Source organism: Haliotis rufescens, unplaced genomic scaffold, assembly GCF_023055435.1.
Source record: "Haliotis rufescens isolate VD_foot unplaced genomic scaffold, xgHalRufe1.0.p SCAF_4, whole genome shotgun sequence".
NCBI lineage: Eukaryota > Metazoa > Mollusca > Gastropoda > Lepetellida > Haliotidae > Haliotis > Haliotis rufescens.
Genome location: NW_025964112.1, coordinates 26,735,030 through 26,755,130, shown reverse-complemented (window position 1 = coordinate 26,755,130; position 20,101 = coordinate 26,735,030). Strand labels below are relative to the sequence as shown.

General features: G+C 39.8%; 1 protein-coding gene and 1 long non-coding RNA gene across 3 annotated transcripts in view; one reads left to right on the top strand and one right to left on the bottom strand.

The window, feature by feature from the left end:
- LOC124115107 (islet cell autoantigen 1-like) overlaps positions 1–20,101 on the bottom strand; it is a 353,911-nt gene that overhangs the window by 92,821 nt on the left and 240,989 nt on the right. For both annotated transcript variants that reach the window (XM_046475926.2, XM_046475927.2), the window contains one exon: positions 2,010–2,153. In XM_046475926.2, coding sequence (XP_046331882.1) covers positions 2,010–2,153 — 144 coding nt within the window. The remainder of the gene's footprint in view (positions 1–2,009; positions 2,154–20,101) is intronic.
- Positions 1–20,101, top strand: part of LOC125372341 — an 85,049-nt gene that overhangs the window by 45,440 nt on the left and 19,508 nt on the right. The window lies entirely within an intron of this gene.

The window sequence follows — 20,101 nt, the reverse complement described above, 5'->3', positions numbered from 1 at the left end:
AAAGTTTCTGACAAATCTGATAGCCAATAAAGTCATGTATAACTGGACAGGCCATATGTATCTACTTTCTAAAATTATGGAGGAATAAACATGCTAAGAACATGAAGACAACAGTTCATTTCAGGAAGTGATGAATACTCGGCTGATTATTCATATTATAGTTCAACTCTTCAGGTACCTGTTAGGACTATCAGAGTTTTCTTTACAGTTTACATTGTTAAATCGTTCACCATAAATATGGATTAATTACCAGTTGATTACTAGACATAGGCCCAGCTGGGTCCCCTTGCCGGTGGCTGTGATAAGGGTAAGTAATCCGTGAGCCTACCAGAGTGATCGGAATGTAAACTTCCCGATCTTTGCTTTTACTCATGGGACAATGGAGGCGAATTTTTAAATGATGAAGAATTCTGTTTTGCAGGAAAAATAGTACATCATGCGGGAGACTGGGTGATTTCATCAAAAAGCTGGAGTCTCCCGCAAAATGCGGGAGGGTTGACTGGTCTGATATAGTATTATAGACAGTTAGGCTGTTTTTTAGTATGATGGACCTGCTAAATTCAGAAAAACGGAGGTAAAGCCTAGCCTTAACATTCATATAGTTTTATGATAACATGTTTTATAGCGATTGTACAAGAAACATATTCTTCAGCAAAAGTAATTAAGCATTAGAAACCTGACAGACACTTTTGGCGTTCAATCTGTCATGTGTAGGTTTGTTCAAAGGGACAGGATGTTGATCGTTCTGAAGCACTGTTTTCACAAAACAGCCGATAATTACCAATGGGGTTAAGACCATGCTCCTAAAATATGTCACCAAATCTTACCTCCATGTGCCCAGATCAAAATTGACGTACAGATTTGTCTTTTTGAAATTTAGAAGTTACCTTAAGTGATTTAAACCGAAAACTGGGTGCATGTGTAGACTGAAAAAGTTCAGGTGTTTTAACTTGCACACATAGGAAAGAAGTCACAAAAGCTTTTGCATGAGGTTGGTTGGTTGGTTGGTTGGTTTGTTGTTTAACGCCGCACTCAGCAATATTCCAGCTATATGGCGGCGGTCTGTAAATAATTGAGTTTGGACCAGACAATCCAGTGATTGACATCATGAGCATCCATCAACGCAATTGGGATCGATGACATGCATCATCCAAGTCAGTGAGCCTGACCACCCGATTGCTTTAGTCACCTATTACGACAAGCATAGTCACCCTTTACGGCAAGCATGGGTTGCTGAAGACCTGTTCTACCCCGGAATCTTCATGGGTCCTTTTGCATGAGGTACAGTGGACCTAACAACTGGTTGGGATGGCTGACAGTGAAGCGGACATCTGTTGAAAGGTTTGGGATTTTTTTTTTGTGATGTTAGCCAAATTGCAGGACTTATGGCTATGATGAAATAGAGGTAGGGTATTCAAAGGAATTTTGCTTACTATCTTCAATAATAGAAGGTTCTTGACTCCAATCGTGACAACATCGTGATATCATAACCATGGCATTGATGCATGTGCATGTGATTCATATCAAATAAGCCTATAATAAGCCTATAAATAAAATTATGCCTTGACGAACTGAAGCACAATGTTGTCACAGAGCACTATAACTAAACTTTGTTCTAGTTACCAACGCATTGTGACCAACCCAGGTCAAGCCAGCCTGTGTTACAATGGCTGCAAAGAACCACTTCATAAAGCTAAATCATGTACAAAAGCATCAATTCCAGGATTGCTAACAGAGTTGTTGTTTTGACATAACATTCTGTCAACTGCAACATCATGACCTCACCAGCGATATAAAACTATTTAGTTCTGCAATGAGTCAAGATTAATGCTGCATCATGCTAATGGGAGAGCCAGGGTTTCCCCACATCTTCACGAAAGAGTTACTGCCCACTGCAGTTGGGCAGATTTAGCAGTGGCAGAGTAAGCATTTATACAGCAAATCGAATTTGATGCAAATATATGAACTTTTATCATGTAATAAACTGTAATCTTTTTAAAAACACTCACCACTTTCTGTCTTCAGCTCTATCCTTTTCTCCAACAGTTTCCCAGAGAAACTAAAATCATCCTGTTCTTCATCTTCATCAAACTCAATGAAAGGTCCAAAGTCACTATTCCTCCCCTTGATGGGATTGTTTTTGTTGTTTTCTTCTGTTAATAAATAATGATGATTCTGACAATTTAAAAACATAAATGTGGATTCATCTTAAAAATTTGATACCAGACGTTTATCCTATTTGTCAGCAAAGATCAGATTTCAACATTTCAGAATTTCATTATACATTGCATTTATGTTGTCGTCATTGGAAAATGCACAACACATTAACTACGCTTTTCTGTTTCAACCTAACTTTCATTTGTGAATCCTTAAGTTAACATTAATAGGGTTTTCGCTTGAAAATGGTCAAAATGTGAGAAAATCCCTTTTATGACAGAATGTATGGAAATTGTTATCAGGATATCAACTTTGTGAAATCAAACAATAGTTGTCATTGTTAATGAAACTAAGAAGAATAGGTTTAGGCTGTGATCACAATATAAAAATCTTCAGATTTTCAATAGATGTCCTCCTCATAGTCACCCATCCATATTCAGTAGTGCAAATAATAGTACCTTGCTGAATAAGATGTGTGCATGCACAAGGTAGAAAATCTCACTGTTTGATAATTCCTGCAAAAAGGAAAACCTCTATTACATTAGTGTCAGGATATACCAGTGGGACTTGTGGATTCTGACATGTGTTAACCTTTGAATAGTTCACAGTTGATCATGGGTATCTAATAAATCTGTGGTGATACACGAAAATTAGTCAAAAAAGGTCACAGAATCACCTTGGAAAGGACTAAAGCAGGTATGCGATAAGCTTATCATTCCAATAAAATTGCCAAAGGTTGTCCGATGCTTCAGAGCTGAGGCAGATGGCAGGTCTGTCCTTCCACATGTTGGCCTGGAATGAGTCCTTTCCAGATGGAATTCCCAAAAACACTTCAAGGATCTTGTGAAGCTTGTCATTTAAGAAGTGTTACCAGGAAAACCTTCCTTGATTGTTCCCACATTGTTCTCTCTGGACTTGTGTGAGAAGGTGTATTTATCACAGGTACGAAGAACGTAAAGCTAATACATCTCTAGCATCCTAACGATGCTGTTCAACAGACTGTAAATGAAACCATGAACTTTAATCCATCTGCATAGTGAAAGGCAAATCACCTGAAATGCCCACATAAGATTCTTAAGGAGATGGTACTCCAGCAATAAACATGTTGATACACAATATGTACCAGTATCCATGGTGTGTCTATTGACAACATCAAGATCCTTGATCCTAGGTATAGGCAATGACATCCTAGTGTGGGGAGACGTCACTAACTTGAAGTAATCCTTATCAATAGATGGAGGCCACAGCAGGGACAATAATGCATGTCTGGTAGATGTGCCATCTCAACTAAGGGAGAGGTAACTTATAAACTTCTTTAGAATATCATTGGCTTGATTTAGCAGTTGAGACTCATAACTTGGCCATGGAATGTTTATAAGTCCCAATAGATGGCCCATGACATCCAGCATACTCTGACATTTGAGGTGCAATCTCCTCAATCACTTTAGGGTTCAGGTCTGGCATGAGGCGGAAAATCTCCTCTAGTAATTCAACATAAACTGCTGTTAGTAAAGACGATGAATTACGGCAATCTTCATCCCTAGGTCTGAATCAAACCCCGACATCTTTGTCCTGACCCCAGGCAATGTCCAGTATGATAACTAAGACCCCGTTGAGTACCGTATTTTCTTGAGTATAGTGTACACTTGTTTTAAAAAAAACACAGCTTAGAAGATGAGGGTGCGCATTATACACGAAATAATGAGTTTTGATGTTTTTTTCCCCATGGAAAGATATTACCTTGAGTACGTAACACCGGAAATACCATGTCAACAAATCCATACTGAAATTATGCAAATTAATCGTGTAATTAAACAGTCTGGCTATAAAAAGTGTTCTTTGTATATCTGGACTTATGTCTGTAACTTATTTCATTAATTTTATTCAAAATTCCTTTTAATATTGTTTTAACTAATTTCGGTGAAATCGTGTGTGAAGCGATCGGAAGATCACACAACTCACCGTTATTAACAGCAACCAAGGTCAGATTACCGCTATTGACGCCTTGAAACAAACTTTAGTTGACAGAGAATGGATACATGTATCATACATGCAATACTTTGACTCGTTAAAAGTCATATTTGTTATAGTTTGACGATTCTGTGTCAACACGTAGTTCTCGCGATCACGGGATCACATGTGCGGGTACCTTGACAGTGACTGGTTGCATGTGAAAAATAATAACCGGCAATAGCGATCAGCTGCTTCTCTTAGGCGTAATATTATTTAAAATATGTATAGTGAAAGCAGCAACTAAATTAACAAGATATTATTCCTGATAATAAAAAAAATAGTTTCAGATACAATTTTTGCCGATCCTTGCATTAAAATCTTGTAAAGCTATATCATTGGGTGTGTCTTGACTGAATCACCAGTAGATTCCAAGAAAACGTGTGAACAGCTGATTGCTGTTTCTGGCTTAGTTTACGAGAAAATACTCAAGGTAATCTTAATCCCTGGATATAAAACAATGCCTAGCAGAACAAAAAATACAATTTAAACGGTAAATAAACATGTCTGGTGAGTATTTATCTCAAATTTTGAATTTGTACTGACCAAGTTTTCATCACCGTTGAACGGGTAGATCTACGGTGTATTTTTTTTCTGCGCTTGACATTCGATTTTTTTTTTCAAAATACTGAATCCGCTAGAGGGGGGTGCGCATTATACATGGGTGCGCACTATACTCAAAGAAACACGGTAATTTAATCCCAGTAGTCCCCATGATGTTCTATGATCAGAAGGAATCCAGCTTTCAGCAAAAACAGACACTCGAGTAGAATGATATCGATGGCCCACCTCACATGAGCCACAGTGACCGAACCAGAGCCGGGCGACTCTCTTCATTGATTGAAGCAGGCTGAGGGTCTGATGTTAGACTACCTTCTCTGCTGGTGAAGTGTCCAAAACTGGACACTTCAAAGCCTTCCCTGCAGAGCGCATGCCAGTCCTCTATCTGTAACTGTATATCTCTCTCAATTGCTCATTTTTAACTTGTATGTTCATGAGATGGCCTTGCTATGATCGTAAAGAAGGACTAGAAGTTGCTTTGGTCCTCTGGTCCTGATCTGATGTAAGGTAGAGGTTCAGGGATACAACTACCCCTGAGTCGTGCAGACTCTCGATGACCAACAACTTGGATATCTAACCCGGGGACCTATGATCAAATGTCTACAGCACAGAGAGTTCAAACAGCCACTTGCCAACTAGCCTGCCACAAGCAGAGATTTGATCGGGCTATAGGTATTGTGACAACTTTGCTGTGCCTGACTGGAGCTCTTGGAGGTGAAGACTTCATTGTTACTATGGACTATATCATTTGACCAAAAATGAACTGTCCCCCACATAGCCTCTTGGCCGGGGGATGCTTGTATTTGTAAAGAGACACCATCTCGGTCCTACAAAAGGCAGCCTCCTAACTACTTATGTGATCTAGATAACTTGAACTATTCAGCAATACAACAGACACTACTAGCAACTACAGTATGACAAACTACCAATAACATGATAGACAAAAGTCAGAAAAACATTTCAGATGTTGTTGCAAGCACACACAGGAACAGAAGAGAGGTTTGGGCAGCAACATATTATTACTTGCACAACTGATTACAGATAGATGACAGTGAAGAGTTCTTCTTTTGAAATCTGCTGATTTTTACATAACATCATGGAAATCCTACTTTCAACCAATCAGTGAATGATAATTCAAAGATCCAAGCCCTTGTTTAGACATTCATTAAATGAAGTAGATATTTTGTGTATCAAAATGTGATACTCCTGGCTGTGTTTCTACAAAAAAGTTAACCACGATGAAGGTAATTCATTGAAAATTCCTTTAATATTTGAGTCTAATTATTTGTACAGTTCACAGCTCATACTTTCATGCCTTTGAAAAGAAATCGAACAATAGTTACCATTGTTAATAATTCTAAGAATACTACCTCTATTACATCTTTGCCATAAATCGTGTATTTTGGCTTCAGTCACACTTACTACAACTTTCAGATTTTCAACAGACGTCCTCTTCACTGTCAATCACACAATTAGTTGTTCCCCATTATAGCACAATAGCAACCCAAGCTATGACCTGCGTAATGGTGGGAATCTCACTTCTTTTCCCACATCTAACCACTTGAGGTAGATGAATTGGGGAGGTGGGTGGCAGTACTCCTGATGTAATAGAAGTAGAGGATTCGCAAGAATTATTAACAATGATAACCATTGTTTGATCATTCTTGCGAATCCTCTACTTCTATTAAATCTTTGCCAGAATATACCAGTGGGATCTGCCTCCAGTAACTTCCTGTGTAATGACAGTAATCCTCTTCTGGAAACCATTATTCACGGATTCTAATCCTGACTCGAGATAAATTCCTCTAAAAAATCCCCCTGAGGACTTGAAAATCAGAAATGTATCAATAATCAGTCAAATATGTGATATCTTCACCAGAATTACCGTTATATTTGCTGATCTTGTTAGTAATAACGATGTCATTTCTGGTCTATTTCTACCCAAAGACGTCATTTCTTGATAAATTTGAATTTGTGACACTATTACCGGTGCTGACGTCACTTCGCTATTATTGGATAATGACGTCTCTTATGGTCTATTTCTACCAAAGACATCATTTCCTGATTAGATGGGCCTTGTACTGCTATTTCCAGTGTTGACGTCACTTCCGGTTATGATCTCACTTCCGGTGATTACATCACATTTGGTTCTATATCTTTCGGTTCTGATGTCATTTTCAGTCACTAGAAGCAGTTGATACTCAAGGGGGTACTTACCCCTGATGGTGCTGGTGTGGGATCCTTGCACCCCCCCCATCCCCCCACCCCCACCCACCCCTACAACAAAGGGTCCAAGGGAATATATGTCCTACGTCTGGTTGCACGTCAAGCAAGTAAAACTGGTGAAGGTGTTTTGACAGCTAGACACTACTTGTTCTACTGATACTGACGTCCATGAAGTGAGACTTGTGGCTAGGGCTCTAATCTCATGAGCTGAGCAGGATCCATGACGTGGGGTGGAATTTGCCCAAACGGTAGCCTAAAGCCAGCCCGTTATCATAGCCTTGATGCTGTCCTGGTTGGAATGAGGCTTGCAGGATATAAAAGTCTCCTTCAATGGTGTCGATGTGAATCTGTAGCTGAGAGATAGAACTTAAGAGCTCTGATGGGACAGAAAAGTCTGTCTGGGTGATCCACTGTTGGTCCCAAGGCAGGAATGGTATTGTGTCTATGGACCAACATCCCCCTTGTGGGAGATTGATCTTTGGCTACAAAGTCAAGGAGCGATCTTGTGTGATTGAGGTCCAATCTTGATCACGGGTGAGACTAGAATAGTCCAAAGCATGGAGTTCTGAAACTCTTGCTGCTGTCGCCATGGCTAGGAGGAAGGATGCTTTCCTGGATTTTTGGAGTAAGGTAGCCTTAGCCATGGGTTCGAAAGGTTCCATTAAAAGTGCTGACAACCCATCGGATGGATTCCACTTGGGACATACACGAGGTGTGCAGAGATCTACTTGTAGAAAGTATCACATTGGTCTGTTTAGAATGGGATGGTTTCCAATTGATAGTCTGTCATGTTGAATTTACAGAGTGAAGAGGAGATCTGTAACCTTCTATCATAGGGATGGATATTGTATTGGTTATAATCCCTTGACGTCTTCTCCACTGGATGAACTTATCCCATCTGTTGTCATATATAAGTGAGGAAGAAGGTCTCCATGATCTTGCCACAGCTTCCGAGTACCCGGATATCTGCATTTTGTGTGAGAACTTCCAGGCGTTTAGATGTAGGCTGGTGAGGATGTCGTGCAAAATCGATCTGGTGAGCCCTTGGGGCGGGAACTGGACTGACATAAACCGGAGTTGATGGTTCATGCAGGTGGCAAATAGATCTAGGTGCAGTGTGTACCATAACATGGTTATCCAAGCAAAGATCTGGGAATGTAAGATCCATTCTGTTGCCACTATTCTCCCTCGGCGGGAAAAGCTGTCGGCAAGGATGTTCAGTTTCACGGGAATATGTCTGATGGAGACAGCTCGTCCACTTCAGCCGATTCTCTGCTTGTGTCAGGACATGACAAAACGTGGAAAACTGTGTTGTCAGTGAACCAATGCCAAATCCCTGGTAGACGCACCCGTTCTGTACCGAGGAGCGGTGGTGGGAAGAATTCAACAATGTATCGCGTAGGACAGGTTGAACATATAAACAATTCCTTGGTCTGAAAGATCGAACCGTAGGAATCGTTTCAACCCCTTGGGCTACGCATAATGGTGCGTGGTGTCTCGATCACTGCGATTGCAGGCATTGGATTTCCACAGTGGTTGTGAATCGGCTACATGATGTACAGCAACAGGCATCTGGTCGAGTGGTTGTAGTGTTGTGCACAAGCGATCATGTAAGTCAATCTGTACAAGTATACTGCAGGGATCCGACTAGGTCAGTAAAAGATGTCTACAGTCAGTCTTGACACGTGACACGTAATTCTTCCTGCGCAGTAAACTGTAATCCTGTATGCTGAGTAGACTAGGTTCAAGCTCCACACACGACCAATCCTCTGTGAACCCTGTGGTTGACAGACCAGTGGTGTGTCAGAGTCCTGAGTAGGAACTGTGATGCTGCCAGTGTAGGGGCAAGTTGACAAGTGACGACTGGCCCAGTGTTGTGAACGATGACCCAATTGAGGGTCTTTAGGTCGATTCTCATTCTCATGTCAGTCGTATTCTTCTTTGGAACTAGGAATACCGGAGAATAAAACCTTTGGTCTTACTGGTCTCACCTAGTCTCTGAATGGCTTGCTTCTTAAGTAGACGGCTAGATCTGCTGCCCACTAGATGAAATCTGCGTCTGACAGCAATCTCATTAAAATCAGATCTTAGTTCTCACTACCGCTAAACAAAGATCTGAGGACATTTCACATCAGTCCGACCTTGTGCAAACTTTGACCGAACAATGGAATGACCAATCAGAAGGCAGCTTTCTCGTGCTTTTTCAAATTGGCGAAACCGCTTCGAAACATAATTATTTTGACAGATTCTTGATTAAAAATTGTCACTTTCATGATCTGGCAAGCGATGCTCTGATTGGTCGGATGAAAGGTCGTTCTGACGTGACCTGAACTGGATTGGAATCAGATCTTTGTTTAGCGGTAGCGAGAACTAAGGTCTGTTTTTAATGAGATTGCGTCCGACGGCTTGCAGTTTGTATCCGTGAGCCATGCCGTCTAGGACCCAGCGGTTGGGGGTAATCTGCTTCCAATTTTCCATATGACAGAAGATGCCATCCCACTGGCCCCGGAGTCGGCATTATGTCGAAAGACGGTAGGCGTAAATCATAGTTCATAGACATAACAGGTAAAAAAGGTCTATAATGTCGGAATGGGTAGCAAGGAAGTCAGAATCTGAATTCACCCCCATCCCCAGATCTGCCTCGGCGATAGGATCTTCGTTTCTTGTAGTGGGACTGACGAAAAGATTCCTGAAAAGACTGACGCTTGTTGTACCCCAGACTCTGTTGGAACGAAGCCTTCTTCTTAGGAGGCTGTTTATATGATGTTATCAACCTCTTGATTTGTCGCGAATCCGTGCCAGTATTTGTTGACACTAAACCCATAATAGCTGTAAAGACGTCCAGACTTGGGTCGAGAGTAAGTCTTCCTGCATTCTGACTATGGTGCCTAGCAGGCTGTGGATGATCTGTCCTTATAGTCATAGGAGTCTCTCCGGGTATGCCTGTAATGGTGGAATGATGTGTCTGATTCAGATGACCAACCAGTTGATATAAGTTGATATTCGTAATATTCCGTACACTCCATGTGTTCCCCGCGCGATTCATCATCCGCTGGTGTCCAGGATTCCGGTATGATTAAGGTCCATGCAGCTTGTGCAGCTGGCCGGTCGGCTGGCTAGTTGGCAGGTTTACCGTGGAGTCCATGCGGTAACTGCACATTGTCCTAAGGGTCGGCAGGGCGTCTGGCTGAATGGTCGGCTGGGTTGCCGTGGAATCCGTGCGGCAACCGTACGGTGTCTCAGCTGGGAAGTATGGCCTTGCGGTACCCAAGCTAAAATTTAGCTGCCCGTGTTTCACGGTTGGGAAAAGCTTGCGACATTATACCCGACTGCTCTGACGACTGGACGGATGGTTGATCGGTTGGCTGGACAGCTGGCTGCCCGGCTGTCTGGATGGTTGGCTGGTCGGTACAGTCGTCTGAGGAAGGCCCTACGGCCATGTGTGTTGCAAAGACAGATGGTGGTTCCCCATGCGTGTCCTTGACCGGGGAACTCTTCTCAGCCAGAGCTGTCTGTCTATTCTTATCATCTCCATATCTTCATTCAAGGCCTGGCTGGACGGTCGGCTGGGGTAGGCCCTGATAACATGTCAGTCCTAACTACGTTGTGTGACGTTTACAATCCAGTGTACTGGAAGTGACCTCTGAACTTGACTACGTGTGTGCATGCATGAGCGGAAACTCAGGGGTTTGATGGGAAAAACAGGAGGAAGTAGCGTGGTTACGAATGGCGGGGATTTGACATGAACTGTCAGTGGTGTGAACTGTATCAAGTTCAGTGAGAGAAGTACTAGCAGTGGAAAGGGCCATAAAGGTAATTAACAGGCCCTACTGCCGTGTGTGTTACAAAGACAGATGGCTGATCCCCATGCGGTCTCTTGACCGGGGAACTCTTCTTATCAAGAGCTGTCTGTCTATTCTTATCATCTCCATATCTTTGTTAAAGGCCTAGCTGTACGGTCAGCTTGGGTAGGCCCTACTGCCGTGTGTGGTGCAAAGACAAATAGCTGTCCCCCATGCGGTCTCTTTGCCAGAGCTGTCTGTCTATTCTTTATCATCTTCATATCTTGGTTTACGGCTGTTAGAGTGTACTGTAAACTTTAGAAAGATTTTATGGAAGCTGTACTATTTTATGTTACAGGTTAGGCGACTCTTTTTTTATTTCTTTGTTTAAGGATTTCAAACTCATTTCAAAAGTGAGGCAGGCCAATTAAAAAAAAAGAAAAAAAAAAGCCTCTCACATTTTTTTTACCTGAATTTTTTCCTAAAAAGTTAGGTAGGTATGAAAAAAAATATCCTGGCATAATAAAAGTAAAATAACTCAATTTTTCAAGAACATTTTATTATATCCCTGACACTCAGCTTGTGCAAGGATGGCAACATAACAATATTCATGTCATGGGTGGAAATGCATGAAAGACGCTGCTATTTTGGCAGCATGGGCAACGTTTAACTCTTTCAACACCAGCCAACCAGAAGATTACTGCTGTGACACCAAGTTCCCAGAGACTGTTGTGTGATAGATGAAACCAACATTTATCAAGGAATTATCTGCTGAAATTAACATCTTTGCTACTACATGTTTGGCCATACACTATTTGAAAGGTCTAATTAATCCTATTGTTTATAAATATGAAAGTTATGTGTATTTCATTATTTAAATAATTCATGAACAACTAAATAAAGTTCGTTTTAAATAAATAATAATGTAAGCTAAAACATTCATAACGTCCAAATTAAGCGCAAATCTAACGATTTTTTCGGCAAATATAAGAATTCATAAAATCCACTTACCTATTTCTTTTTAATTTTCATTTGTTTACGTTGTTGGAACATTATTTTTAAAAGAATTACAAATAATATCTGTCATCACCCATTTCCCGATGATAGTGGCTGTCCGCTCACTAACATGAGGAAATACCTTGGTTTTCAAAGCTTCGTATGAATAACACATACGTCCTGCCATGTCAGTATACATTAAAAAAACTTATATTGTTTCACCGACTAAATCTGCTACAAGGTTCGTGATTGGTCAAATTAAAGCACGTGACCTAAGGCAGCTAATCAAATTACAGCAACGATAATTTTCAGACTTTGGCGAAAGGTTTGGGTTCAATCATGTTATTCTGAACGTTTTAGCATGAAATCGCAATCTATATTAAAAATATGGAACTTTATGGATGCATAGAGCTAGGTTTCGAGCTGTGACAAAGATTTCTTATGCATATATTTTGGCATTAAGACATCGTGTCCGAGCCGAGAAATCGAGGAGACGAAAGCCGAGATGTCATTTGACTTACGATATGCAATCGCATGAAAAGTTGGAAATAATTACTAAGATGTCAGTTTGGCAACTTTTATAGATATATTTTTGATGATTTTATTACTTTGTAAATAAAGACGTTTCAGCGCCTTATATGTTGTAATCTATCGGACCGTCATTCAGGCGATGTTTCTGAGAGATCACGATCTGAAAAATACTATCATGAAAGTGTATCCCGTGGATAAGCCGACCCCTTTCTACAGAATCTTTTTTCTGATCCTCAAAATTCAGCTTATACGCGGTCATATACGGTATTTGACATGTTCGATGAGGACCCGTTGTCGAAGTGTGTCCGAGAATTTTATTTTCAATAACATTGCGGGAAATAGTGTCAAGTGAATATATTTTTAATCTGTAGATAAAAAAATGATAAAATCAAATGGAATACGTGTTTCAGACATTGTGAAATGTGATAGATTTAATAAATGAACGATATGACAAGTAGGTTAATATAATTATAAACTATTTTGACGTGGCTTGGACGGTCTACCGTGCGGTGTGACTTGTGGCTTTGAACGGCCAACAGTGTTGAAATAGTTAAACTGGTCACCACTGCGCTTTGCGTTGACAAGCTTTGATGGTATTAGAGAAGGATCCCAGCAAGAAATATCAGAGTGACTTCCCTTTGCTTTACGCTCGACGAGGAAATGAAATCTTTTTTTTGTTTGAACTTTTTGTCGAAAAGATCGGCGGTAATAAAAAAAAGGGTAATTATCATTTTTATATTTTTTTTTAACATTTGGACTTTGAAAGAGCGGCGCATCCATAAACCAAGAAAGAAAAAAAAATTGTCGCCTTATTATGGAAGAGTTGCTTCCCTAAGGCTGTATGTTTGAGAAATGGCGAACTTTTGATGTTGTCGTTTTATGAAGTACTAGATAGAGATTTTTATCTAAAGAAGAATTGTTGTATTTGAGGTGAGGAGAAATGGGGTTTAACGTCACGTCCAAGATTATTGCACTTACCGGTATATAGCGACATGCATGGCTGCTTGTACTAGTCCGGACTGATGCTGATTTTATATTGCTAGCTCACTGAGATACCATGCCGCAGTTTAACATGAATACCACACTCAGACCCAGTATATTGACTCCAAGCCGACCAGTCCTTGTTTAAGCCCCTTAATGTCGAGCGCCAGATCAGGTAACAACAAGTACCATCAGTAGTATAGGTAATGATGGTTCTGCCGCAACTCCACTGGAGCTGGATTCATATACCTATACTGCTACTACAGGAGGAATTTTTTATGCCAAAATGATGATGCGATTTAATGATAGTCATGAGATTGGCTCTAGCTCACCAATACCTGGGGCCAATCAATGCTTTAGATGAGCCTAAATGGTAATAAAAATATTCTTCATTATTTTTATCGATAAAGCGATATTCAACATTTTTATTAAGTTCTTCGTTCATTTTACTAGGAGACCAGACTATATAACTACACTCTTTTTGTAAATTGATAAAAACAATTGATAACCGTATTTGGTTGGTTTGACATCACTGATATAATAAAAACCTTGTGGTAATTCTTTCCATTGAATAGCTTTCTCCATTATTATATATTTATGTTAGCATTTGTCTAAATGTAATCACACGATAGTAAGCAATCTATTTGTAATCTCCAACCAGTTCTTTGGTTTTGGCACGGAATAATTGACGCGCTTGTTGCCTCCCCTCTTCTATGAACTTTTTTTTCTCGTCTTCGCTAATACCACTGGTCTTACGAGATTTTGATCGAATCTCCTGCTTCATTTCGTTGTATTTGGTGAGTTCCGACAGCACTAAACGAAACTCATCCTCGGATATCTTACTATCGGCCATTGCTGTCGAAATATGATCCTCAATGCTGTTCAACTTTGCTTCGGCGAGTATCCGAATACTATCGTGTTTTAATGCTTTCTTTTGTAACCTACGAGAAATGAATTTTATCGCTATTCCTGCCAGTCCCGAGACTCCAGCGGTTATTTCCATGCCGAGCACGATAGGCGCGGCGATTATAGTTGATAGTAAACCGATACCCGCTACACCGAGTCCCATGCCAGCTGCTACAAGAGCGGTGTCAACTCCGTCCAGAGCATTCACGGCTCTGCGATACCTTTTATACAATCCAAGTCTCAACTCCCTATCCTTCTCTATTCGATGTTTTATGTCGCTTATTTGATGTAATCGAAATCCATCAACGGTATCCATCTTTTCAAATGCCTCACCGAGCGCCGGATATAAACTCATAGTGTATATAACGATCATATAATAGTCTTTAATTGGTCTTGCTTAAATGTTTTGATACTATACATCAACCTTATCAAATGTATATTATACGGCAAGAATATCTTAGTAAGAGAAATACTACCACTTTTAATAATTTGGACCCCCTCGAGGGTTGCAACGGGCGATGCTCCGATATGAATAATACTGCAACGTTGACGCTCGTGATTCTTGAACCATTTAATCGATAGACCTGGTAATATTTCGAAGGCATCTACCGGTACATCTCCGAACAAGACTTCAATAATAAGCGTAGAAAGATTAGGTATTGCACTCAGGTTAACTTTAATATCTTCGAATTCAGTAACCAAATTTAAACTAATGTTTTTTAAGGACGGACGACTATATATCATATGACCTGGGTTTTCTGGCAGGGGAGTGACCAACACACTTTTTCGTTTTGACGGGATATAAGCCGCGAGTACGATGCCACTATTTATTATCTTAGTTAAATTATGTCCCTTACCCATCATCGCATAAGGTGGGATAATGACGATATTCAGTAGCCACTCGATGTTTGCTTCGACCATAGTCCATTTATTATCGTCGTTGCGAATAATATTGTACGAAGTGTTTTTAAGGAGTCTACTAACGTCAACATCGCTTAAATCTCCTAGATTACCCGCGAATGTAACTTCTTTCCGCTTGTATACATTATCGTGTAAGTGTAAAGCGTATAACTTACCATTGTCACCGGGTTTATCAAATCCTTCCGTGTCTCCGAGATCGGAAAGCGCAATTGTATTACATTGTCTTACTGTTCCAGGGCCTGATGCATCAACCATTATTTTTAATATGGAGTGTTACACTTAAGTATCCTATATGTACAGGTTGATGTTTTACATCTAATACAGAAATTTTGAGGTCTGAAATAATACCACGCTTCAATTTTTTATATTGTAATGACGAGAAAGATTCCGTTCTACCGCTATTATATTTTTCATTTTTAACTGGAACACTTCTGAGCAGAGTTGAAGGACTTTCTTGTTGAATATTATCTGTCGTACTGATTTGATCAAGATGGATGCACAACTCTTTATAGGGAACTAAATCGGGCAATGTATTTCCATGTTGTGTTTCGTTAGAACTTATAATTTTAAGCTCAAATCCAAGTGTAATTCCTAAGTATGGGATAAGAATTACACCATTTTCTCCAGTGTCGATTTTCAGCATCCCATTCGATTCATTTTGTGAGAGACTAATTCCATTAGGCTTAAAAATTTCATCATTGAGTGAGCATACGCTGTAATACCCATCAGGTATAGTAATGTATTTGTCAGGAGCATCTTCATCTAATATATGTATCCTATTATTAATTTTCGCAGCACTTATATTGGTCCACAGTGGGTAATACGTTACATCGCATAGAGCGACTTCAAGTTGTCCATCCGAGTTATCGATAGTACGAAGCAGTTGAATAGACTGACCATTTGTTATTCCCAGGAGTGTAACATACATATCAAATATACAATGATACTATATCATAACTTAAATATGGAATTAACCATTATTTTTAATATGGAGTGTTACACTTAAGTATCCTATATGTACAGGTTGATGTTTTACATCTAATACAGAAATTTTAAGGTCTGAAATAATACCCCGCTTCATTTTTTTATATTGTAATAACGAGAAAGATTCCGTTCTACAGCTATTATATTTTTCATTTTTAACTGGAACACTTCTGAGAAGAGTTGAAGGACTTTCTAGTTGAATATTATCCGTCGTGCTTATTTGATCAAGATGAATGAACAACTCTTTATAGGGAACTAAATCGGATAATGTACTAGGTAAAAACATTCTTACGTCGGGAGATAATGTTGTTTCTTTTCCCAATCCAAGTGTGTATCCTAAGTTCTCACCAATAAGTATTTTTTCGTTTCCATTGATGATTTTCATTGTCCAATTCGACTCATTTTGTGTGATACTAAATTTAATAGTATTTAAAAATGAAAATTCCATATCAGCCTTAAAATAATCATTGAGTGAGCTTATGCTGTAATACCCATCAGGTATAGTAAAAATTCTATTAATTCTATTTTGGTCATCTAATATCCATATCTTATTATTACCTCTCGCAGCACTTATATTGGTCCACAGCGGGTAATACGTTACATTGCATAGTGCGACTTCGAGTTGTCCATCCGAGTTATCGATAGTATGAAGCAGTTCAATAGACTGACCATTTGTTATTCCAGGTAGTGTAACATACATATTAAATATACAATGATACTATATCATAACTTAAATATGAAATCGAGATACATTACTAATCAATCGATTATAGTAACTGCCTCTGGTGCTGAATTTTTCGTTAAATTCCCAGATATCTTTGAAAAGTACAGGGTCACGGCAACTAGCGATAAAATGGTGCACGATTGGTTTCACAATCCGATGCAATTTTGGCAGAATCAGTTAAACTTTGCCATATGGTGTGCCACAACGGGATGTGGCGTATCTGTTAATGCCCCAGGATTTATGCTAAATAAGTCTGTTTTATTATTTCATGTGTATTATCAGATTAGACGTATACTTAAAGAAATTAGTGCTCCATTACCGCAGGATCGAGCGTGGAATTCCACAAATAATAATTATGATAGGTCCGCGTATGAGCGTATTTGTAATGAATTTAATATTTCTACGAGTAAAGATTGGCGTATTAAAGGAGCAAACCATGGTCTAGGTGTTCCGTACAGCGGACAAAGAACTGTTAAAGAAGTCAGCGATGATTTAGTTAAAAAAACTCATCGACCATTCGATCCATTTAAATTCTTACAGAAAGACAATCTTTTTGTAAGATTGCATAATCTTAATCATGGCTGGGAACTTTCGAATAACGATTGGAGAGGTTCCCTTATGAGTTTTAAGGGTGGTTTGGCTTATATTGTTACAAAATTTATACAAATGAACGATACCGCAAACGCTTGGAATGAATTTCTTAATGATAAAACAGAAAATAATTTTACTAACCCAGGAGTTGTAAGATTTAATGAATCGATAAGAACTTATGTATGGGCAATTCTCGGTGCACAATCGCAAACACGAACATCCATTATCGGTACTGGGACGGCGCTCGATGCACAAAAACAGTTTGTCGCAAACGTGGAGGACGCCATTAATTCACCAGTTGACATACCATCGTCTATAAAGCGTTTTCAAGATGCATTACAGTACGCTCAATCCAAAGTGGACTTCGTTTATGCGCCGGGACTATACATGTCTCCGAGTAATATGGAACTTAAGATCGGTCAAGTGATAGGCTATAATAATAAAATTGTTATCGCTACCGATCAACAAAAACCAGGTATAAATTCAGATATTAACGTCGAATTAATAACGCAAACGATCACGGGCGAAAAGGGAATAGTCAAGCCACAAACACCAACTATCGCTCAACCATCTACTAATGCTCAAGTACCACCGCATATTGAGGCTAAAAATCAACAACATATCGATGAAAAAACAGCGCTTGTAGTGGGTGGAGTCTCGGTTGGCTTACTCATGATTTGGTTAAATAGTTCTTAGCGAACTGATTTGGTTAAATAGTTCTTAGCGAACTGATTTGGTTAAATAGTTCTTAGCGAACACGTACAGCAGCCCTGCAATTGCTACGATCAACCCCCACAAGTTTTGACTAAGCCAAGTGGTGGTCTTAGCTAATAAATTCAATAGCCAGGAAACAACACTCCCTATTATACTGGGAAGTGCGGCCGCGGCTTTCTCAGCGAGCTTTCCCAGTGCTGAACCTAATGCTTTTAAATGCTTTTTTATCCACTCTTTTATACCATTTTTATCGCTAGGCGGTGTACCTCCACCTGTACTGCCACCTGTTAACGAGAGAGTCAAAGTCGATATAATAAAACCCAACGCGGTTAAAATACTGGCAATGGTTATTCCCTGTTCTCTGAACAATGTTTTAATTTTATCGGCCAGTGTAGTGTCATCGTTGAGGACTTGATCGATAGTTTCTCGAATACGACTGATTTGCGAACGAAGTGCCTTTCTATTACTGGAAGCTGCTTCGAGGCGGGCCGATCTTTCGTCTTCTAAGTTACGTAATCTTTCTGCTACGCGGCGTCTACTGAACTCATCGCCCGCCTGTTCAAGTTTTGTTTTCTCTTGAGCTATATGCTTGTCGATTTCGGATATCTTGGCTATATTATTGATGAGTTCTCCCCGCATTGTTCGCATTGCCTTGTCAAGACCTCGTAATTCTCTAATACTGAACTCTGAATATGGTGATACACTGAACGTGGAATTATCGTAATAGGTATCTAAGATTTCTCCGAGTCCGTTCGAGGCCACGTTAGAGGCAGCTTCCAAATCATCTGTATTACCGAGTTCAGTACGCACGGTTCGAAGAACTTTAGTAGTCTTCGCGGGAAGTTTTGCTCGTCCGTATTCTACAAAACCTAATTTATCACGAACAAACTCGCGACTATGTTTACCAGCTATAGTAGACAAGGCTAGGGGCTTACGAGTACTATAATGCATAAGATCAATATCCGGAGCGCCACGCAGTCGCAATATTCCTTTATCATCTAGCTTAAACTTTGAATAGTCACGACCTATTGGGATAACATAATTTTTATCATCTTTTAAGGCATCGTAATAATCATTGACGGTTGATTGTAAAATTTCATCGTTAAGATTCGTGCCACCAAAGTTGGTTTCATCAGTACCCTCTTCGTTTGGGTTATCAAAGTCATCAAATGTACTTAGATCTAATTCATTATGTTCAAAATTAGCCATTTTTATATTAAACATAGGGTACATAATTTCAATATAAACAATGTCTTCGCAATAAGGACGCAAGTTAAACCCACAACGTAGACTTCGAGATCCATTAGGGGTCAAGGCAATTCGTCAGTCTGTAACTATAACTAATAACCCTAGTACCATAGATCAGAATCAAACGCTTCTGGTTCGCTTTCCTAATCTCGGCGCACACGATGTGTTAGTTCCGGGAACTGTCCGACTAGCGTTTACGATTAGTTTGACTTCTACAGACGTTAACAGGGAGCCCGTTCAGAACATAGGTCGTGCTATCGTTAAGAAAATCGCCATTAAAATTAGCGGTAATGAGGTTTTGAGTATCGACGATAGCGATGTATACTATTGCTACATGGATCTCTGGAGAACGGATAAAGAGCGGGAAAACTTACAGTACCAAGGTATTTGTAATAAGAACACATTGAGACTGCGCGTGGGTGCTGAAAATGGTGTTGATACCAACGAAAAAGATAAGGCCGTTGCCGACGCATTAGGTAACAGATTCTATGTTCCCTTAGACTTTGAATTACTAGATTCCCACATGCCCTTTTATCAAGCATCCCTAGGCGATAGGTTAGAATACGAACTCACTTTTAATGACTACGGTAGAGTAATCAGATCTGCTAATGATGATGCTAGCTATTCCATTGATAATATATCGCTGGAGTACGATATGATAACGGATCCCGAATTAGCGAGACAAATTCGTAACCAGTATACCGGAAGTTTAGCCATTTTGTATGATCGCGTGCTGCGACACCGAAAGATCACGAGGGACAAAAAAGAT